The 24,025-nt window shown below is 38.9% G+C and overlaps 1 protein-coding gene across 2 annotated transcripts in view; it reads right to left on the reverse strand.

The window, feature by feature from the left end:
• mpped2a (metallophosphoesterase domain containing 2a) overlaps positions 1–23,779 on the reverse strand; it is a 69,441-nt gene extending 45,662 nt beyond the window's left edge. The window contains exons 1-3 of one of the 2 annotated variants that reach the window (XM_088004465.1): positions 23,648–23,779; positions 20,781–21,072; positions 455–636 (exon numbers count right to left, since the gene is read on the reverse strand). In XM_088004465.1, the coding sequence (XP_087860591.1) occupies positions 455–636; positions 20,781–20,893 (295 nt within the window). In that variant the 5' untranslated portion in view covers positions 20,894–21,072; positions 23,648–23,779. Of the gene's footprint in view, positions 1–454; positions 637–20,780; positions 21,073–22,125; positions 22,766–23,647 lie in introns of those variants that run through there. The other variant, XM_088004466.1, reaches the window with a different exon arrangement.
• Between the last annotated feature and the right edge of the window lie 246 nt (positions 23,780–24,025).

The following is a 24,025-nucleotide window of genomic DNA, read 5'->3' on the forward strand; positions in this document are numbered from 1 at the left end:
AAGTTACTTGTAAATAATTTTTTTGTCTTATTTCAAATGTAATAAGATATTTTCGCTAGAAACCAGACAGAAATAACTGGTAAGATTTTGTGTTTTTAAGTTAAGTCGCTACAACCCAGAGGAGGAACTGAATGCCTCACACATTTCCCACCCACAGCATGGGGGCAGAGGGAGAGGTCAAAGGTTAACTGAAGCAGGGTGTAAGGGTCGGCCAGGTTAAACTGGACACTTCAGCTGACCAGCTGGGTGAGTCAACAGGGAAAGGAGTTCTTGTGTGGTCTGGCGACCAGTAAGACTCGCAACGCGTCTCACGCCTGTGACAATGTGTGTGTGTGTGCGTGTGTGTCCAATAACATGGAGATAACTGTGTGTGTGGGGTGTGTGTGTGTGTGTGTGTGTGTGTGTGTGTGTGTGTGTGTGTGTGTGTGTGTGTGTGTGTTGGGCAGTTTCTTACCTAGCCAGTCGTTGAACTTCTTGACCTCAGACGGAAGGCCGAGCTCTGTGAAGTCGCCCATGTGGAGCAGAACGTCGCCGTATGGCATCTGGATGCCATCTGTACGCGAGTGTGTGTCGGAAACACACACGAACCTGGTGTGTCCCGCCGGCTTGGGAGTGTCGTAAGGAATGGGGTCTACCCTGAGGGGACAGGCAGGGAGAACGGGCTTAGAAAAGATCCATGGCAGCGGGACCAAAATAAATCTGACCCATTACGACCCATTTGCATGTACAAAAACATGCAAACATATTTTGCATGTTTTTGTACTTCCATTTGGGTTTCGACTGCCTCTGAAAACAACCCAGCTGATTTTTGGGCAACAAGTTCATGTGTTTTGGTGTCTGGAAAATGAGCTGTTTCACAAACCTCCAGAACGTTGAGTCATATTCCATGGGCATTGCCCGTTGCCTAGCAACCCCAGCAGAGCTTCACCCGTTACCTAGCAACCCCAGCAGAGCTCCGCCCGTTACTGATTAAATAACATGCTTCACTTCAGCAGTTTAACATTTTAGACCTCTGTTTTGGTTTTTGCTGAAGAAAAACAAACATACACTTAATCAGAAAACTAGCTTTGCACAGGATTTTTTCTTCTTTTTTTTTTTAAATCTCTAACCTACTTTACGTCAGGAACCTGAGATGGATCAGAAACCAAACAAAACCCAAAGAGAGATGTATATTTTTATATGCATTTGAAAACAGAATAAAGGAAGTTCACCTTTGCTTTTAATATTAGTTAGCTAATATTAATTATAATATGGGAAAAGTTCTCTTGTTCCACAGTCAGACTATTTCATTTACAACTACATCTTTTTCATCAATATTAAGCAATTATTGACTTAAAACAAGCTCCCATTTCTTGCTGAAAAGCTACATACAAGTTACTTCTGTCTTATTTTAAGTCCAAAAAACTTATTTTAGTTTTTTGGACTAAATACCTTAGTCCAAAAAACTAAGGTATTTGGACAAGAAACCAGATTAAAAAAATAATTGGTAAGACTTTGTGCACTGGATGGACAAATGGAATGAACGGAGGAAGGCACCAACAAATGGGAAATTGGAGAGGATGGAAAAATGAATGGATGGATGAATAGAAAATCTAAACTTTGAGATCCAGTTTTCTTTTCCGTTGTTATCCAGAATAATTCTCTGGTCAAATTCAAGATTTCACAGAACAATCAGATTAATACCGACTACAATCAGATTCAGACCGACTACAATCAGATTCAGACCGACTACTGCTATGGAACTCAGTCAGAAGCTAGAAAATTACTGAAATTGTTTACAAAAGTGCAAAACTGCTGTGATTTATTTTGCTACAAAAAAAAACATAAAATTTGATTCATGATTGAATTCATGATTAGATGCATTTTTGCAATGTTTTGCTTATTTTCTTTTTATTTCTGCTCATTTTAATGGTTTCATTTTCCCCCTCAACAATGATGGCTTTGGCTGCCGCTACAGACAGACATGTGGATTTAAACAGCACAATGGAGAAAAAACTGACAATTTGTCGAGCAAAAATAACATCTTAGGGACCAAAATCCATTTCAAGAAAAATAAAAGACATTTCAGCCACTAATCTGGCTGATTAGTGCTCACAAGAAGGGCGATGCTTTTAATTTTTCCCTGGCATAAAATTGGCAAAACAGACAGTGAATCAAAGCATGGGTTGTACTTTCAATCCATTATGTGAAGAAAAAAGAAAAAACTCAAGTCTGTGCTAAAAAAAAGGTTTTTTATGGAGGCTTTTTTTGTTTTGTTTGCAGGGAAAAAAGGCGAAGAAACCCCTGCACTGTTTCAGGCTGAAAGCAGAGAGAAAGAAAGTGCGGAAAAAAAATCATCTCGTCTGTAATTGAAGTCTACAACGTGCAATCCTGCAGCACTCTGCCTCTACGCCATTATTTCATTAGAAGGGATGTCACTCTGCCGACAGAAATCAGACACATAATCAACCCTGCAATCTCCGTCCTGACGAGCTCACACAAACACACACAGAGTTAACGCTAATGTGCACCGAAGATGGCACAAAAACAAGCAGATGAAATCCAAAAGGCTTCAGACGCAGGGAGGCCATTAACGGAGAGAAAATAAGAGACTTTCCTGCAGGAAAACACATCTTACATCCAGAGACAAGATTGCAGTGGAAACTTAATTCTGGACCCAATTTTCACATTTCTGTGACATTTCGTGGACAGTATCGTACACGGTAGGGAAGAGTGGTGTTAAAAAATAAAATGTCATCTTTTATATATATATATATATATATATATTAGATCTGATTTTAATCAGTTTTTTAAAAGAAATGACAGAAAATATTTTCAAAAAGTGGCTTTTATTTCTGTCATTTCTTCTGTGCGTATCAGGCTTAATTACTTATGAGAATAAAAAAAATAAAGGTATTTTACCAGAATAAACTTTAAATTATAAAAGTTCAAAATTTTCCCAAAATTCAAAATTAAAATGTAAAAAAAAAACAAAAATCTGATTAAACAAAAAAATCGATTTATTGCCCAGCTTGGTTGCTAGGCAACGGGCTGGGCTTTACTGGAGTTGCTAGGTAACCCCGGCAGTTCCTGCTGATTTGTGACGTTACATTCAGGAGGTTTTGGAAACAGCTCGTTTTCCAGACACAATAAAACATTAACTTATGGCCAAAAAACGTCTGGATGAATTTTTTAAGCGTTGGGGTTCAAAGTAGTTTAGACACAAACTGAAGCACAACAATGTGGAGAATGTTAATTTTTAATGCAATTTCAAATCATGATCAATAACCATATCTTACTACTGGTGTGAACCACATAGAAGACAACAGGAAGTGGAGTTATTAATGTGTGATTTTAATTTAATTTCTTATTTAGTGGAAACAGCGCAAATGCAAAATTGTGTTTTTTCAACAAAGTTTTGTGCACACTTGTAATAGAAACCTAGCTAGTACGATGGCTGGAAGTTACATTAACCTAAATGAAAATTGGCAGCCTTCCATCTGCTTCAGATTAAGGTTTGCACATGATACATACGTAGCAAAATGTTTATAAAGGCAAATCTGCTGTATCCGTTTTGCATATTCTCTCCATCCACATTCTGTATTCACACCAAGTCTTCTTGTTTTACACTCCTAAGGAACATCTCTGCTTTGTTCTCACACACTGCTACAGAGCAGGCATGCATGGCATATTAGGCAAACTGGAAAATGGAGAACTAGCAGCAGAGATAATGATATTTACTACTGACAATCTGCAGTAAACAGGCCCTGCGCTCGTACGTGCACGCTCACATTACTCTGAGCCAAGCGGAGTGGCGCATACGTTGCAGCGAGGCTGCTGATTAGATTTGGTGCTGTGAGGTTCCCGGACGCCGCGCGGCTTTAAAGGATTCGACAGAACCGCATGGGACAAAAAAACAGGCACAAACGTGCGCATATCTCATATACACACAAACACACACATGCATATTAAAACAAAGGCAGGAGAAAGACAAGCTCCTTCTCTTTTCCTTTGAGATTTAATCCACCCGGAGAATGTAAGTAAATACCAGCAGCCCCTATCAATTAGAGCAAGCAGAGGCCAAGAAACCTTCAAGATGGTAATGCATTGGTCTCTCTCACACGCAACACTAAGACACAGAGAGCCCAGTCTTTCCTGTTAACATACGACTGTAACAACCCAGAGCTTCATTGGAAATGTATATAGGAGTTCAGGAGTTCAGCGCTGCAGCAGAGGCCTCTGATCTTTTGTAAACGGAGACAGTGAAAATGAAAAAGTCCTTCTGTGATCCAGCAGCAGGTAAAAGAATATCCCCCAGTGACAGACGGAGCTGCGTTAGCATGACGGGTCGCGTTAACATGTCTGAGGAAAGCCTGCAGAGCGAAGAGACGATGTGGAGGGGGCACACTCTGAAACTCTGCAATCCACCATGACGCTGCAGCAGACACACAGCAGAGCGCTGTGGTCGCAGAAGTATCTGCTTGAAGTAGAAAGACATGGCTTTTCATCGTCTAGCAGTGGAACATGGGGGCGTAAACTTCTGCTCACCTCTGACTGGAACGACACAGACTCGGCATTAAATTAGGAAAGTTACCCCAACTTTACCCAAACTTTCACTGCCGTTATCCCTGCAGTTTACCCCAGAGGTTTCTTAACCCTGCTCCAAATGTCCTGTATGTTGTAGGGGTTTTCCTGCTGACAAACACCTGACTTAAACCGGATCTACTGTGCAAACACAAAATCTTACCAAGAAGTTTTGTTCCAGTTTCTACTGCCAATATCTTAGTACACTTGAAATAATACAAAACTTGCTTACAAGTAACTTTTCAGCAAGATAATGGATCTTGTTTTAAATAAATAACTTCTTTATGTTTGGAAAAGAACTAGTTACACTGGCAGATTATTTCACTTATAACTTGGGAAAAATACCTTGTTATAAGTTAAATTATCAGCCTACTAGTACTTTTTCCATCAATATTAAGAAATTATGAACTTAGAACAAGCTCCTATATTTTGCCAAATAGTGTATGCAAGTTAGTTTTTCTTATTTCAAGTGTACCAAAATATTTGCACAATAAACTAGGCCAAAAATACTTTAAGACTTTGTGTTTTTTCAGTGAAATTCACATTTTTTATGTTTTTAAAATTCCATTTTTGTTTCTAAAAACGATCTAAATACTTATAAAAAATAAAATAAATAAAAATCACCCAGACATTTTTAACAATAAGTGATGCCATTTTGGTGGGTGGAAAATGAGCTGTTCAAAAACCTCCAGAATGTAAGGTCACAGGTCAGCAGGCCCAGCCTCGTTGCCTAGCAACCTGAGCCCGTTACCTAGCAACCCAAGCAGTATTCAACATTCTACAGCAGGGACAAGGTAAACTAAAATATAACAAAATTTATGTTTTGTATCCACCTGGCTGGTCAGGACAGTTCCAAAACATTTAAAAAATAAATCTCTTGATAAGTTTTACGGCATTTAGCAAACAGAAATAATTGTGTTAATTTTAACTAACCTAAAACAATAGAAATCGAGTCTGATTAACTTCAGATAGTAAGAAAAAAATTCTGTATGTGCATTTTTATCATCTCTACATATCTGTTTAACTGTAAACAACACTGTCCAAATATAGGCACTTTGAATGTTAACCATTTTCAATGACTTTATACAGAAATTAAGCACTTTCCAAACCTTGAAAAAACAATTGAAATTCAAGCATTTTTAAGAAATTCAAGCACCTTTATAAACCCTGAATATCTAAAGATGACAAAATAGAGGTCCATATAAAGCACCTTTATTTTTACTGCATGGAAAAGATTCCAAGACAAAGATTAATTTTCTAAATGTTACTGAATGTCGTACAGGGATTTTAAACAGGAGTGTGTCGTCGTCAGAGACTAAAATGAAGCCATTTTCTATGAAAAGCACCGTGTTAAGCACGGTAGAGGTCCCATGTTGCTACGGGTGTGTTTCTCTTTCAAAGGCCCAGAAAAATTAGTATTAAAAAAGAGAAAAAGCTGCAATGAAACAGTTGGAATTTAATCTTCAATAAAACAAATTGAAAAGTAAATGCAGAATTTATTATTAAATATGATATATTTTCAAAAGTTCTTGCTCAAGAATTGATAGAAACCAAAGTACAACGTTATTGAGCGGCAGAACAGTTACTGTTTGCATGCCTTCTTTTAAAAGTAGACTTAATAATGGCGGACGAGATAAAGTTCAGCCTGTGAGAGACAGCAGGAGGGCGGAGGATCGCTCTCTGATGTCTGCAGGAGGAGATTTCATTTGACTGAGCACACTTGGCTCCACAGCCTTTTAGAAAAACACACGAGAAAATAGGGTCAGAGGTCAGCCGCAGCTCGTTCCCTCAAAATCAGAACACTAAACTCATGCTACAGATAAGGTTGTTGTTTCTGGCTGTTGAAGCTCTTTTCCAAGAATGATGATACACTCTATGTTTCAAAGTTGCCATTTTAATTTCTGTTCAAAGTTTATGCAAAAGTATCTCCAAGCAAGCTGTGCATCACAGTCATATCTATCTGGATTAACGGATCGATGTTTCTGTCTGCTTTGCTGTAAAAACCTCCAGCTAGTAGATAATTCAATAATTCTGTTTATCTTCCACATGTGGATACAAGAACCTAACTTGTCGCAGATGTTCCCAGGAGCTTGCTTTAAAAGAAATAATAATAATGCAAGATAGCAGCCATTTTTCAAGATGAATGCGTTGGTTATCAAGGAAAATGTATTTTTGACTTTTGGTAATAAAATATACATAACTGGATCTACAGAAATACATATTAGCCAGTGCTTACAAAAAAGTTATTCACTTACCATAACAAGAATCTTAGCTCCACAAAAACACAGCAAACGTATAAAAGAATTAGCAGAAGCTAACAGAAACTGCTAATCAGAAAACCAAATAACCAAGCCGTTCAGCATATGAAAGAATTAGCAGAAGCTAACGCTAAACCACTTAACACATAATGAATTATGTGGAAGCTAGTGCTAACCGTTAAATACAGTGACTAAACTTTAAATTCATATCGCCTAACTTTATACAGAACCATTGCATGCAAAGACTCCAGATGAAAGTGAACAGAAACTTAATGTTGCATTATTTACTCTAAAATAATCACAGTATTATTAAGATTCAAATCAAGTGGTTTGTTTGAAACAGGAACAGTTGTTTGTATAATTGTGACAGGAATCTGTTAAACAAACTCATCTTCTCACTCCGTAACAACAAATTGATTTATAATTTTGCAGAAACATATCTGGCCATTTTAGCTCAAGCTGCTCTAACAGTAAGGATTAAAAGCTTAAATTTATCATCATGTCTCAGTCAGATAATTTGGATCAACAAATGCATGTAATCCAACTTTCCTTTTAAACCTTTTTATCGTTTCTGACAACTGAACTGAAACAGCTGTTGATGCCACTAATATTTCTACCAAATTGTGGCAGTAGTAAAAATACAGTTGATTTTCATCAGTTTTACAGGAAACATCTTAAATAAAACATGATTTATCAGTTGCACTTCTTTTTCTTTTGTTGATGACAGATAAAAGAACCGAAATCATTTTATAAAATGTTGCAGAAGTACATCTGTACTTCATCATCTCGTGAAAACTTAACGCAGTTTGACATTTACGTGGTCGGTTTGCTAAAAGAATGAGAAAATGCAAAATCCTAAATTAACCTGAGTCAAAACATTCAATCTTTTTCACAAGGCTAGTTCTGTCTTTATCGCTTTATTCAGAAGTAACATCAAAACACAACGTTCCCCCATTTCCTCTGTATATCCTCAGCATCAGTCCGCCCTACCCCCCTCTCTCTCTCACACGCACACACACACACACACACACACACACACACACACACACACACACACACACACACACACACACACACACACACACACACGAGCGTGCGTGGCTCACTCTTCCAAAGTGCAATACCATTTCTCCGAGAGGAGCACACGGAGCGCCTCTCTTATCTTCTGCGTTTCAGCTGTCTGCGCTAATTCAATAAACTTCAGAGGAACAAAATGAACACAGAAATAACAGAGAGGGTTGCTGGTGGGGCGAGCGGAGAGAGAGACAGAAAAAGAGAGGGAGAGAGTGAAAGGTGGGAGACGAGAACAAGCAGGAAAATCTGGGGCAAATTGTGATGTAGAGTTATTAGGATAAAAAAATAGCAGATTTTTAAATAAATTAGAGCCAGAATTGATTTTCAGGGGCTGTGAAACTGAAAGGCGGTGTTGTGCAGCGGCGGCGCTGCCACCCCCCACGCCATCCGTTCAACTCGTGCATGTCCTACTCATCCCTTCCCATAATGGCACAGTGCTGCACACACAAAGGCTCCGTCGGAATATCAGCACCGGAGGAACCTTCCGGCGCTGCGCTGGGAAATAAATTGCTTCTGTTAATGCCCCTTTCATTATGGCACAGCCCTTAATTGTGCTGCTGACAGTCTGCCTGGCTGCAGGGCTGATGGGAGGAAGGATGAGGCCAAGAGCCGAGCAGCAGCTGAAGGCGGAGGGAATAAAGCAGTTCCGCGTTGACCTGGACGGACCACACGGCTCAAAACAGAGCAGCTGTGATTTCCAGAGATCCACCAATCAGGATTTTTCTTCTTTTTCTCAATTTCGAAAATGCTGATTTTTCCTTTTTTTCATTCCCAGGTCTATAAAACGAGCAGCAGGTTTTGTGCCACCTAAAAAAGAAACTTATACAACCGCTATGGAAAGTACTCAGGCCCCTTTAAATTTTTACACTCTCTGTCATTGCAGCCATTTGATAAAAAAAGTTAATATTATTTCTCCTGATTGTAAACTTAGCATTTCACCTGGACATAGAAAAATGGGGCTAAGCCTTGTTTGTTTATGCTAAATAATCGTTTTTTATCACCACTAGTTGATAGTAAACATGGATTAAAGAGCATCTTTGGTGAAACAGCTGAAGGTGCAATGGCAGCATAATATCAGGGAATCTGAGATCAGGTGTCTTTTTTAATCACTTCCTGTCTCTACTCGTTTACACGTCAACAACTTCATCCAATAAAACCACTAGTCATAAATAAAGAATCAAAAAACGCTGGACGCTTTCTTTCTCTGAAGTCTGAGGAACAGTGGAGACGATGAGTCTGCTGGCACCGCATGTCCACACTGTTAACGTTAGCCTAGCCGCGGCTAGGTGAGACAGAGTGCTAGCTAGCATAGATGTTAAGCCCATATTAAGACCAACCTTCTGTGTATGATGCCATGCTTATCCCACTAGCCTGAGCTTGCAGTGACACCAATGTGAGCGCGTGTATCTTTGTGGATAAAGAATAATTTAATAATGTGAGACGTAGGTTTGTAGACAGACCAGAGTTTGCGTTTTTAGGTCTGATTTGCATCTTCTCAAATGAAACAGATTTTCTAGACAAACAACCTGGAGTTCGATAAAAGTGGACTAAACAGGGTTGGTGTGAATGCACCTTACTGAATGAAAGAAAGAGCAATCTGGAAAAGCTGACGCAGCTGAATATTAGGTTCAACATGACTCAACCAACAAAATGCTGAGTAAATGAAAAGAAAACACTCTGCAGAAAGATCCCTTTGGGATTACATTTACCCACAAATCTCAGAACTAAGTAAATTATCAATTTTACTGGAGAAGTATAAAAGAAAATGAGAATCTACAGAAAAACCTTAAACAAGTGTTAGAGTCTTGAAAAAGCCATCTGTCAGGGCAAACTAAACATGCTTAAGCTGCACAAATAAAGACTTGTCATGTTGAGAAGTTGCAGGCTCAGAGCGCCTTGCTTCTATTACATGTTTGAGGAGGAAGTGACATCATCAGGGACCTGTGCCTCACTACGCTGTGCCAGGTTCAAGAGGCTGAGAGGAACAAAATCTCAAAGACATCAAAAGAACTAAATCTTCCATGAAAAAAAAAAAAAAAAACAGGTCCTGCGTAGTGTCAACCATCACTTAACCCACAACATCTCCATCAGCTCCATCATCGCAGACCTGCCAGACTCCAGCAGCAGGTCAGAGGGTGGAGAGGGAACTTAATCAAGGGTTCTCCTGTTACAAAATCCCCTCCACTCCTGCCAACAAGCAGCGGCAGGCCGACAGAAACAAAATGAAAGCTACAAAATGAAAGCAGAGAGCTAAAAACGGGCTTAAGGTGATTAATTGGACTCTTCTTTTAATGGTTTATTTATTCTCAGTCCAGAAATGTCCTCAAAAGTGAAAGCAAGAGCACATTGTGACTAATATTCATGGGTCAGTGCTGTCCAATTGGTTTGGTGTGCACAAAACTATTGCAATCAAGGAAGAATTTGAAAGAACTAAAACTGTTTAAATCGTTATGTTTTCATTTGCTGTTTAAATTGGAGTCGTCTTGATTTATTTTATGTATATTTACTAGGGCTGTTGTAAACGAATATTTTAGTAATCGAGTAATCTATCGATTATTCTTACGATTAATCGAGTAATCGGATAAAAAAAAATTATAAAATGAAATATTGGTAAATCTGGCATAATACCGGTGTTACTATCAGATATCAATATCAGTCCAATTTTTCATATTTGAGCATCCCTAACAGTTGCTTTATTGTAGTTTAGAAAACTAACCTGTAACAATAATAGCTCACTTTCTAAGTTAACCAGAAGAAAAGTTATAGAAAAATCTGAAATTATATTGAATTTAATAACAAAGAGGCAGGCTCACAAATATGCTTATAAAAAATGTCTACAATCCAGCTTTTAGTTTATGTATTCATCTTCAGTGAGTTTAATAGATTAATTAAACTCACCTTGCCACCTAACCTGTCACGCTTTGGGTTTGAAAATACGGGAAATGCCGCCTGGAGTGGGAGGAGAGGGCGAATGAACGAACATGGGGTGGAGGGGAGGAAATAGACCAGCGGACTGACGAACCGTTAGACCGGGGGACGAACACGGGGGGAAGCAATACGGGATATTTACGACACCTTCACTGGTCACACTCAGAAACTCATCTACCAGCCATGTACGATGCGCTCCGCCACCCGTTTCTTCAGACCGGGATATGAAATTATTGTGCGGTTCGTCGGTAAAGCTACATTTACACGGTAAGCATCAGCTACTCAGCCGCCCGCCCTGTTCAGTCTATCCGCTCACCTCAGCGCTCTTCCCGCCGTTCGCTTTCAACCAGCAGCCCCGGAGGAGAAATGCTGCCGTACTCCAGGCATTCCCCCAGTCATTTTAAGGATGCTTATTGGTTCCCCAAAAACGATAAAAAGTCGGGCATTATCATCAATCAATAAAATCCCCACGGGCCAATCTTGAAGATTGGACTTTATGCCGCTGAGACTTAGCTTTTGTCAACAACTCAGAGGCGGAAGTGAGAGCTCCGCGCAACGCAAATGAAGTCCCGGCCGGAACACGGTGCGCTAACTAATAAAACATAAATTAACGAAGCTTCGAGGCAGGTAAATTTTCCTCGAGGAATTTTAGTAATCGAGGTACTCGAATCATTCGAGGAATCGTTTCAGCCCTAATATTTACAAATACATATTACACAGGTGTAATAATACATTCAGCTCAAGATGAGACAACCTTACATTTATGACAAGATTTAAAAGAAAACTTATTTTACCAACTTTTACAAATCTAAATTCAGTGCAAAATATCACAATCCATGTTTCATCTCCAATTTCTGCAGTTTTCAAATAGGATCCCACTTAATAAGATACTAGCACCAAAAATAGCATAGAGATTACTTGCATTTCTATTAGGGATTAAACGATTAATCAGATTAATCGTGATTAATTAATTGATTACCGAAATGATTTGCAACTAATTTAGCAACTGATTAATCATTAACTGGAGTATACAAACTCAAAAACGGCCATTTACAGAAAAAAACATTCAGAGCTGTAATTAAGCCAAAATTACACTATATATTTTGCACTTAAGATAAAAACATCTTTGTCTGTAAATATGTTTTAGCCAAAGCTCCTCCAATAGCAGCTTGAGCTTCACTCAATTCACATTTATTAAAGGAATGCCATGTTGTTGCATTTTAGGTAGTAGAATGTTAATTTAATTTTTTAATGAAGAAAAACTTTTAGTATTCATTTCTTTTAGTATTGCATTTGTCAGAAATATCGATTAATCAATTACTAAAATAATTGTTAGTTTCAATGTAGAGAATAAAGTGTTTTTGCAGCCAGAGCTGTTTTAGTAAATCTTTTAGTGTAGCTAGTTCACATTTGACTTATCAGCATATCTCATATTTTGAACTAGAAAAAACTTGTTAAATTAGAAGTGCTTGTTTCTTCTCTACATAAGCTAATAATTAGCATACATGGCTTCATGTTTGTTTTTTTAACCATGAAGGCTTTTTGACAGAGAGCTGTAAAGTTGACTAACATGCAGTTCCTAAATATGGGTTGTAAAACCCTAGGAGATTTTGATCAAATTATTTTTTATGTCAGAAAATCCAAAGAACAGAAAAATGTATTAATGGAGAGCTAAAATTTTCTTTTTAGTAACTGCCTTCAAAATCCGTCCAATACTTTGTGACAAGAACGATGGCACATAAAAATACCCTAGAGGAGCAGAGAGTTGAAAATGAATGGGGTGCCGGCCGGTATCATCGTCAAATGATGCATAATCATGCGCTCCACATTTATATTCAGAGGGCAGGAATAATTAATAGGGTATCTGAAGTAAAGGGAGAGAGAATCTGGATATTTTAGAAAAGATTGTGCAGGTCTGTACAGTAAAATAACGGTTTTGTATTCAGGTTGATTTGATTTTAGGGGCTAAACTTTGGACTTGGATGGTTCTGGGAGTCAGATTTCTCTGTTTATATGCAAGTGGGGATTCTGGGTAAATAAATAAAAGCACTGAATGTTTGGGCTGTGGTATACAGTGGCCACAGAAGAAAAATCCCATGTCTGCATCTGACCAGAACCAAGTTTAGTCACTACTCCTCCAAAAATGCACAGACAAGTTAAATGTTACAGACATGACTGTTTTTAGACCAAAAGACGGCTCATTATTGATACCATCTAGACATGAAAAACTCCCCATGCGACTGCAAGACAAGAGATACACTAAACCATCTTTTTGACATTTATATTTAATGCTAAACATTTAATTATTATGACATAAATCATCATATTTTATGGTTATTCTGGAGCAGCGTCCTCTTCTTTGATTGCAGAATATTATATAAAGAAAATACCAACCTGTTCCTTTTAGTAACTTCTACCAATAACTTCCTAATTCTGGGATCAATAAAGTAATTACCACCTTATTAGTCAAAAACATTCTCCAAAGGAATCATATTTTAGTAAGGGCAGTTTTCCAAAGGACTAATCATCCAGGGAAATAAAACTCCAAGGCCTAAAGGTTCAGGCTAATCAAACTCCAAGGCCTAAAGGTTCAGGCTAATCAAACTCCAAGGGCTAAAGGTTCAGGCTAATCAAACTCCAAGGCCTAAAGGTTCAGGCTAATCAAACTCCAAGGCCTAAAGGTTCAGGCTAATCAAACTCCAAGGGCTAAAGGTTCAGGCTAATCAAACTCCAAGGGCTAAAGGTTCAGGCTAATCAAACTCCAAGGGCTACAGGTTCAGGCTAATCAAACTCCAAGGGCTACAGGTTCAGGCTAATCAAACTCCAAGGGCTAAAGGTTCAGGCTAATCAAACTCCAAGGGCTAAAGGTTCAGGCTAATCAAACTCCAAGGGCTAAAGGTTCAGGCTAATCAAACTCCAAGGGCTAAAGGTTCAGGCTAATCAAACTCCAAGGGCTAAAGGTTCAGGCTAATCAAACTCCAAGGGCTAAAGGTTCAGGCTAATCAAACTCCAAGGCCTAAAGGTTCAGGCTAATCAAACTCCAAGGGCTAAAGGTTCAGGCTAATCAAACTCCAAGGGCTAAAGGTTCAGGCTAATCAAACTCCAAGGGCTAAAGGTTCAGGCTAATCAAACTCCAAGGGCTAAAGGTTCAGGCTAATCAAACTCCAAGGCCTAAAGGTTCAGGCTAATCAAACTCCAAGGGCTAAATGTTCAGGCTAATCAAACTCCAAGGCCTAAAGGTTCAGGCTAATCAAACTCCAAGGGCTAAAGGTTCAGGCTAATCAAACTCCAAGGGCTAAAGGTTCAGGCTAATCAAACTCCAAGGGCTAAAGGTTCAGGCTAATCAAACTCCAAGGGCTAAAGGTTCAGGCTAATCAAACTCCAAGGCCTAAAGGTTCAGGCTAATCAAACTCCAAGGGCTAAAGGTTCAGGCTAATCAAACTCCAAGGCCTAAAGGTTCAGGCTAATCAAACTCCAAGGGCTAAAGGTTCAGGCTAATCAAACTCCAAGGGCTAAAGGTTCAGGCTAATCAAACTCCAAGGGCTAAAGGTTCAGGCTAATCAAACTCCAAGGCCTAAAGGTTCAGGCTAATCAAACTCCAAGGGCTAAAGGTTCAGGCTAATCAAACTCCAAGGGCTAAAGGTTCAGGCTAATCAAACTCCAAGGGCTAAAGGTTCAGGCTAATCAAACTCCAAGGCCTAAAGGTTCAGGCTAATCAAACTCCAAGGGCTAAAGGTTCAGGCTAATCAAACTCCAAGGGCTAAAGGTTCAGGCTAATCAAACTCCAAGGGCTAAAGGTTCAGGCTAATCAAACTCCAAGGGCTAAAGGTTCAGGCTAATCAAACTCCAAGGCCTAAAGGTTCAGGCTAATCAAACTCCAAGGGCTAAAGGTTCAGGCTAATCAAACTCCAAGGCCTAAAGGTTCAGGCTAATCAAACTCCAAGGCCTAAAGGTTCAGGCTAATCAAACTCCAAGGGCTAAAGGTTCAGGCTAATCAAACTCCAAGGGCTAAAGGTTCAGGCTAATCAAACTCCAAGGGCTAAAGGTTCAGGCTAATCAAACTCCAAGGGCTAAAGGTTCAGGCTAATCAAACTCCAAGGCCTAAAGGTTCAGGCTAATCAAACTCCAAGGGCTAAAGGTTCAGGCTAATCAAACTCCAAGGCCTAAAGGTTCAGGCTAATCAAACTCCAAGGGCTAAAGGTTCAGGCTAATCAAACTCCAAGGCCTAAAGGTTCAGGTTAATCAAACTCCAAGGGCTAAAGGTTCAGGCTAATCAAACTACAAATAACTTAAACTTCAAGCTAATCAAACTCCAAGCGGGCTGAACTTTAAGGGTAATATGATGGAAATATGCTTTAATGATCAAAAAAACTAAAGTTTACATGATTTGACATCATCAGTATATCAACATGTGAAAAGCAGTTCAAGATTTAGCCAAATGGTCCCTCCTTCAAGTAACTTAATGACAGTCACAACAAAGTTCCCACTTGAACAGAATCACTTTAATCTGGAAATTTAAGACTTTCGCTTAATGCAATTAAAATAATTTTTCTTGAAGAGATTGAGCCGTAAAACATCCAAGCATAATCCAACCAGTTTCACTTGATTAATATGTTACTTCATATTTGGATCACTTACTCTGAAGTGAATAGCTTTAAAATAGAAAGGTTTATATTTCCACTTAGCTGAAGGTAAAAGGTCTTTTACTTTAGGCAAAAGTAAAGTAGATCAGTAAAAGATAAATTAAGGCCCTTTGGAAGGTCATATTAGGCTCTCTTTTTATAATAAGAGATGTTTAAAGAATTAATTACAGCACAATAAATCAACAAGGTAATTGACCATGATCACAATCATTAGTAGCTAGCTGGACTATTAGGATTAAATCCATGGAGACAATCCCTTGAGAACAATGCCAGAAGAAATTAAACGCTTGCTTGAAATGTTTATTTTCAGAAAACAACACCAGAATAGTTTGCTGTAAACATTTTTGGGACATTTCTTTTTTTAATCCGAGCTCCCTGACTGCATCTCGGCCAAATCCGGCTCGATTAGATCCCCAACTGGAGGCATATGCTCCAAGTTGCTGAGCGTTTCGTTTCACAAGACGACGACAAAAAGGAGAGGGAACAAAAATACAGACGGCGCGGAAAAATAAACTGACAAACAGGGCCAGACTGGGTCGTCCCATGCTCCGAAGAAAACCCGCTCTGACTTCAGGGTCATGTTCCGCGGCATTAGCGTCTATCTGCAGCTCTCTGTGAACATGCATGGCTGCCTACGTGCTCCACATGCGTGTTTCCGCCACACAAAAGGCACCGCTGTACCCCCTTTTTGGAGAAATCTCAATATTCCCGTCTGAGAGGGAAGGGAAAACATTAGACATGGGATTAAATTTCAAAAAAAAAAAAAAAAGAGGCAAAAATGTCTTTCATTTTCTGTCAGAGAAGCTCGCGTTTTATTTCCCCCCTGAATGCGGCGAATGAGGGAGAGGAACGACTCGGATCATTATCCGGGAAATCTAAACAAGCCTTTGCTTTCCTCGAACAGAGCTCTTATTCTATAAGCACTTGAACATGGAGGGGGGATGGGCTCGGAGACACGTGTGTCTCTCTCTCTGTGTGTGTGTGTGTGTGTGTCATCGCAGGGCTCCTAGGTTGAGTCTAAGAATGACAGGGTAAAACACTGCAGGCTCTGTGGAACCCAGGAAACAGCCTAATGTATTTATCCAAACACATATCTGCTGAGAGGCCCCTCTACTTCCACACAACCCCCGGTTCGACACACACTTCACCTCCGAACACAACGAACGAGGAAAAGAAATTCAACAGGACTGCACAAAAAGCAAAGGAATCAATTTATATCGGAAAAAATCCCAATATTTTTCTAAGAAAGCGGAAATGTAAAGGTTTCACTAATCCGACACCTGCAGATTTGCAGCTTAATGCATCCAAAAGAAGCAATAAGAAGAACTCCGATTTACGGCTTCAATCTTAAGGCAGCATCACCTTCAATCTGCCTTTATGTGCTGCAGCGAAAATAAACTGTCTGCAGATGACGCTGCATTTTTTTAAGAAATGCTTTGAGCATTTTCTTCGTAGAAGCCCCAAAAATAAATCTGCACAGGCTTTAAAAGATGAACAGCCAACTTAGACTAAATGCACAATCGGCAAAATCTGTTCTTCTTTATTGGCTTTGCTTTGATTTACAAGCTGCGTTTCCTTTGAGCGTAAAATTATGCAAACTGGAAATAAAATAAAAAAATCTGCCCAATGGAAACACATCAATTTAAAAGTTTTTGAAATTTGTTTATTTCATAAAACTGCAATGGGAACACTTTTCACATCAAATGTGTCATGTGATCAACAACCAGCTGTTACTACTGGCAGAAATGAAAAAGATGACAGGAAGTGATTAGAGTATGATGGCGCCGCATGTTTTTAATGACTTGTGAACAAACTGGTTCATGCGTAATTTTAATTTTGTTTTTTTTTTTTTTTATTTAATGGAAACACAATTGCAAAATTATGATTTTTTTGAGAACAAAGTTTTGCGCATATTTGTAATGGAAACACAGCGAGTGTTATGACTGCAGCTCCAACCACCATTTTAGTTACTTTGTAATTGCTGTAGCTTGTCCGCTGTGTTGCTGTAAACAGCTACGGTGTCCGCCTCTTAATAGCAGAATCAGTGTATTAGAAGGTTTTAAAATGAAGTCCCTGTAAACAAAACTGTCCATCAAAAAATGTCTAGGTGAGACAAAAACACCAGACTGAAGATTTTTATGATCCAGTTTTTGGTAGAAAGAGAGAAAAGACAAAAAACAATTATGCAAAAGGAAATTATTGAGCTTGTTTTAATTTATTATACGATTAATTGATTTCTTGCTTACTGCAACAGGCACTTTATATATAATTTATGCGCAAAGCGACCAAAACTCCCAATGTGCAAAATGGGAAAGATGCAAAATGACCAGCACTCCTTATTATAAACTTTAATTGAACTTGAAAATCTGAGCAGACGCTGCATAGCAACCAGATCCACCTTGCTGTTTTTATTAAAACAAACTACAAAAGAATCAAAACAGTGAAATTTCAGCAAAAATTGCATTTCTTAGAGTTCATATCACAGCACTGACTGTTACTTTTGTTTTATCTAAAATAGAAAAACAGAAGGTGCCCACACTCATATTAAATCCTCTGACCTGGTTTGTCAACTCTTACAAAAACTATTGACATAACAGAGCTTGAAAGGGTTATGTTTGTCTCCTTCTCCACATTCGGCACTCACTGTGCTGGCAGCGAAAGTCTGCAGCTGAGGAATTCCCAAAACAACACAGTGCCACATTTGTGCACGCTTCCAAACGCCAAGAGGAAGGTAAGGCTCCAATTTAGCCGTTTACATAATTCCATCTCCCTAAAATAATCCTGTTTACAAGAACAGAGTGAATGGTGGGAACCATAAGAACCAAAAGAACAATGCTTCAAAAAAACTGAAACTGTAGGAAACAGTTAAAACTTGTGGCCAGGCGCTGTGACTGCCAAAAGTGAAGCTGTGCAGCTGGTCGATCTTTCAGCTCTGAAGTCTGCTGAGAGCTCATCATCCAACCCTGATTCAGTCCAAATTTATTTAAGAATCTAAGCCTTCATTCAACAGGCTTTAGATATATGCAGATGCATTGTTTCTGCACCCTGAACAATTAAACTTTAACATATTTCCGCCACAAAAATTACAAGCATTCTTTTGTAGATGAGGGCTGCTAACCGCTAAACCACAACAGAAGCTTTTATAACATGCTGGAAGTAAAATATATTTTAATTGTGTGGTCAGACTTTAATTATCTTTAATAGAGCTGCAGCTAACGATTATTCTAATGTGCCAGGGTTTTTTTTGTCTGATTAATTGATTAATCTTCAGAAAATCGACAGAATTTGAACCAGGTGAAGCTAAAAATGCCATTTGAATAGGTCTAGGTAGAACACATTTACAGACCAAGAAGATTTTTTCCATCTTAAATGCAAAATGTGTAAATTTTTGTAGTTTTGGCTTAACAACAGCTCTCTGTAGGTTGTTTTTTCAGCAAACCGACTTTTTTATGTCTGTGTATGCCAAGTAACAACTACTAAATTAGTTAACGATTATTTGAATAATCAATTATTCACTATTATTTCATTAATCATTTCATCCTTAATTTTTTTATATGCCTCTTTACATTGTACTGGAATTAGCTAATCTTTTCTGCACTGCCTCCTGAAGCCATCAAAGTTCAATAAAACTTAAAATGCCACAAAAACGCTCGGCTAAACACAAAGGGTCAAACAGCTGAAAAACGGTTTGGCTGTCAGACAAAAACTGCTCTGATGTGTGTAAACGCAGGGAGGGCTAACAGGTCGCATCGCAGCGACCCGCTAATGAGAAGCCCAACTTTACCACATCCGACCAGCGCGGCCACAAGCAACTGATACAGTAAATATGTGCATCTTAACCAGGCAAAAACTGTGGTGATGCATAGAAAGAAAAAAGGCAGAATACAGAAAAGCTTTGGCTCGTATCGGCAACAGATCACCTTTCTCCGGTTTTTGGTGACTCTCTTTTAAAGTCAGACAAGGCTGAAGGAGTCCAACACATTTTTCCAAGACAGAACTCCTGATTTTTCTAGATTTGTTCTCAAACTTTTCTTTTTTTCTAGAAACTTCTCACACTCTGCATTTCTACTGCTCCAGGCTCTAAATCTGGAAAGACCAGCGACGACTGGATGGGCAGATGGAAGAACAACTCAAACATTTCAATCAAACTCCATACTGTTCCAGACTTCTGTTGGAATGCTGTTTAAAACATTAAAAACAAGCAACTGACACCTTTAAACTTTACAATCAGAGCTTCTCTCTCTCTGAGCTTCTGCTAAGTTTACTTTACATCATCCTGATTGGACTCCTGTTTGAGCTCATTCTGTCCACGTGTTTTTATTTTAGAGCTGTAACTAAAGATTGTTTTAGTAATAAATCACTCTATCAATTATTCTGAAATTATTTATTATATCTGATAAAAAAAAGTTCATTAAGCTTTTCTTATGCAGCATTAAAAATGCATTTAATCATGCAAATTAAGTAAAAGTTGCTTTTTTAAATAAGAAAATAATTTTATTGGCTAACATGCAACAAAGGCATTCCTTTAGTGAACACTTGACCATTTGTGGCAAAGGATGCATCAACATGTGAAAAGTTCATAATTTTCTGCATGACTTAAAATCAATACAGTTTAGGGCTAGTGTGTTAATTTTTTCTATTTTTTATAGAATTTGAATAAGGTGAAGCTAAAATTTTGGGTGAACATATTTATAGATTGAGGGTTTTTTTCATCTTAAATGCAGAATATTTATATGTTTCTACAGTTTTGGTTTAATTACTGCTCTGAGTATGTTGGTCTTTCATCAAATAGTATTTTTAGAGTTTGTTTAATCCAGTTAATGATTAATCCAAGTCAGAACTTCTTACTTGGATTACTCCCAAATTAATTGACGATTATTTCAATAATCGATGAAAAGATAATTAAAGATCAGTGAATATGTCCTCTACTTGATTCTTTGCTTTTGCTAATTAAGAGGAAAGTGGTGCAGAAAACCTTTTTTTACCATCTCTTATTTTCATAATCGATTAATCACGATTAATCGTTCCAGCCTTGAGCATATTAGTCCATTTTCAGGAAATATTTTGTCACAAAATGCAACACATGACCACTTCATGCAGCAATTTGGAAGCCACTGGAAAACTAAGGATCAGAGAAGTAAGTCTTATACTTCTTATACTTCATTTTTTGCCTTTGCAGAGGGTAAATGAGTAAATAATCAATTAATCACGATTGTTTCAGCCCTAGTTTATTTTTGTATTTGTCTGAACCTGCGGGTGTGCTAGACATCAGACAAAAGTTTCCAACTTGTAAAATAAATGCTTGTGCACTTACATGTGGACATGTGGAGGTTGGAAGCGGCTCTGGTTGATGTTGTAATGCGTGAAGGCCTGCGTGGGGTTGGAGCTGTACTCGTCCACCGTGATGGTCACTTTGCCATGAGCCATCCTTCCGCCGTTTGGACATGAGACGCCGTTCGTTCACCGGGATTCAGCAACGAGCCGTGCGGCGGTCATCCTTCGGAGCCGCTCGGTAAGCCCAGGAAGTCTCCCAGTAGCAGGAGCGGCAGCGGGGCCGGCTGTGGCTTCCCGGCCAACCGACCGACTCGACTAACACACGCTGCAGTCTGCACAGACAAGAACAGAGCAGCGCATCAGCTGCTGTGCCAGGGCACGCATCCGAGACAAAAAAATGATAAGTTCAGGGATTCAGACTGAAAATCATTGTCAAAAAAACATCCAAATATTTTCTACAAAAGGTCCTAAAGAAATGAGATTGTCCATAAATGTTAGCAATATTAACCTAAAGGTTTTACCATATTTCGTCTTAGGGCAAAAGAGAAAAGAAAAATTACTACGGATGTAATCTGAAATCCACAAAGCTATTTAATTTAAAATATCTAAAAACAGAAACATTGCAGGCAGCAAATTCACACATGAAACGGGCCGATTTCTGCACACAACGAAAACATAAGTGACTCCAATCCCAGAACTGATAGATCGATCGATCAATCAATCAATCATGCATCAACTTCTCAGAGTAAAAGCTACACTAAAATGATAAATTCAGGTATTCAGAGATAAATTATAAAGTAAAAGTTTGGAGATTGAAAAGGCACAAAAAATCCCAACATTTTCTACGAAGCTCCTAAAAAGATGAGGTTATACAGGAATGTTAACAAAATTAAGCTAAACGTTCGTCAATGCTTTTTCAACTACATCAAGTTCTGAGACAAAAAGCTTTAAATTCAATGATTCAGAGATAAACAATAAGTCAATGTTTCGAGACTAGAAAAGAAAACATTTTTAAAAATCCCAACATTTTCTACAAAAGCTCCTAAAAAGATGAGATTACACAGGAATGTTATCAAAATCAAGCTAAAACTTTTAACATAATTAGAAAAAAATAATTACTCTAGATACAATCTCAAATTCAGAGGTCTATTACATTTAAAATATTTTTTAAAAGGACAACGCATTCATTAATCTTCAGCAAATCCACGTGTGAAACACGTTGATTTCTGCACCAACTAAAACAAAAGTGCCTCAAATTCCAAACAGATGCAATCAAAAATCAATCAATCAGGGGAGATCTGGCGTCTTTACAGTTTTATTTATAAATAAATCTGTTTAAAAGCTGTAAAATATTGCAGGACAAGATAAAGAGCGACGTCTCTCACCCGGCTGTCCTGCGCGCCTCCTTTCACTCTGACCTTCCTAACTGTGGCAACGTGGCTACCGTGGGTGTTTTATACCAGACGTCCTCATGCTCCCACACATCAAAGGGTAAAAAATGTCAAAAAAATAAAAATCTGCCTTTTTCCCCCCATAAGACGTAAATCGAAAGGATGCAGTGAATAAGTTGAAGCAAACCTCTCAAAACTGGCCTATTTTCATTAAAAAAATCATGGATTTATGTTTTCTGGGTCAGCTGGATGCTACTTCCTATGATGCATGTAGTTAATTTTAGAATGAGGAAAACACATTTATTCAGATTGGCGTCATGAAACCTGTACATTGAAGTCATTTAAATAGAAACATTACAGCATGTGAATCGAGAACTGTGCTTTTAAGATTGATTTAACTTCAAAGGAAAGCTATAAATTTCACCAAGGCTTCCCTCAACCCTTGGGGGCAACTTTATGTTTCTACCTGTGTACACTGAGCATTAATAGCAAATAATCCCAAAATTTCAGATTTTTTCATTTCTTAAAGGCCAGGTTTACCATTTAAAGTCAGATTTTTGAGAGGCAGTGCTGAAAACTGCCAGGAACATTGATTTACATTTTCTGTCAATTTGCAAAGATGATACTGCAGATGAAAAAAAAATTTTTTTTAATCTATTTGAAAATATATTAATGCAAATACATGCTAATCGGATTTTATGAGTGTGGGAATGTCAAAAACACTTATTCTGATTTAAAATTTCAGGATAAGTAGCAAAATGCAATTTAAAATTGATAAAGAATGGGTGCAAACTGTCTAGTTTAAAGATCAAATGGAAAGTAGTAAAAAGGAAAAAATAAAACTGGACATTTTCTGCACTATTTTTATCAACACAACCAAAGTTATAGATATACAAGAAAAAAATAACCTTGGCGGATTAAAATATGATGCAAAGGCTGCACTGTAGTAGTTAAATTAATATTATGTTTATATAATTTTATTTATTTATTTCTCAGTATGCAGCGTGTCTCTGTAGTGTCCATGCTCGTCTGTCCCTCTCTACCTTATGGCTACAGTAGCAGCAGCAGCGACTAGCTCTGTAGCTTAGCCTGCTAAATTGTATTATTATGCATGCTGAAGCTGGAGCTTCTTTCTGGCAGCACAATAAACAGAGAGCCTGGCAGCTAACTTCCCACTCCGGTAAGCAGAAGGAAGCAGCGGAGGGGGGCAGAAGGCGAATAAAATTCACCCATTTCACCATGCAGACACGGCGTGAGCTATACTACACAGCCGCTTGCAACATGCAAAGAAAGAAAGAAAACTCCGTTCCCCCTTGAACTCTGATCCGTGAATAATATTAATAAATAATAAATTTAAAATAACCCAGAGGTGGTGAGTGTCAAAGCGCCGCCTCGGTAACCTCTGGCTCCTTCCTCGTAAATGACAAGCCACCTTTAAACCGACGGCTTTGTGTCAGGAATTCCTCCCCTCCCTCCCCGTCTCTGCCTCCGCGGCGAGGCTGAAAGGTTGCGCTACCTTCGGGCTGGAGGTTTTTCCGTTTCCCCCTCCTCTCTGGGTGTTGCAGCCGGCCGGAGAACGACAGTCGGGTCGGAGAGGGTCGCCCTCTACGAGGTGGAGGAGGAAGAAGAAGAAGAAGAAGAAGAGGCGGTTGAAGAAGCAGAAGAAGAAGAAGCAGCGGAGGGACTCGGGTCCATGCGGCGGAGACTCCTGCGCGAGGCGCGACCGTTGGTGTTGGAGGAGGCTGGGCCGGGGCAGGAACCTTCGACCCGGCGGGACCTCGGCTGGCTCTGGTGGAAAGAACCCAGACCGGGAGGAGAGCGAGTGGTAGCGAGCCGGAGCGGAGGGCGAGAGACACTGACAGTTAGCGGGGGAGAGAGAGAGCGAGCAGCCGCG

This window comes from Poecilia mexicana, unplaced genomic scaffold (assembly GCF_051168715.1).
Source record: "Poecilia mexicana isolate PSO_F unplaced genomic scaffold, ASM5116871v1 scaffold_3, whole genome shotgun sequence".
In the NCBI taxonomy this organism is placed as follows: domain Eukaryota; kingdom Metazoa; phylum Chordata; class Actinopteri; order Cyprinodontiformes; family Poeciliidae; genus Poecilia; species Poecilia mexicana.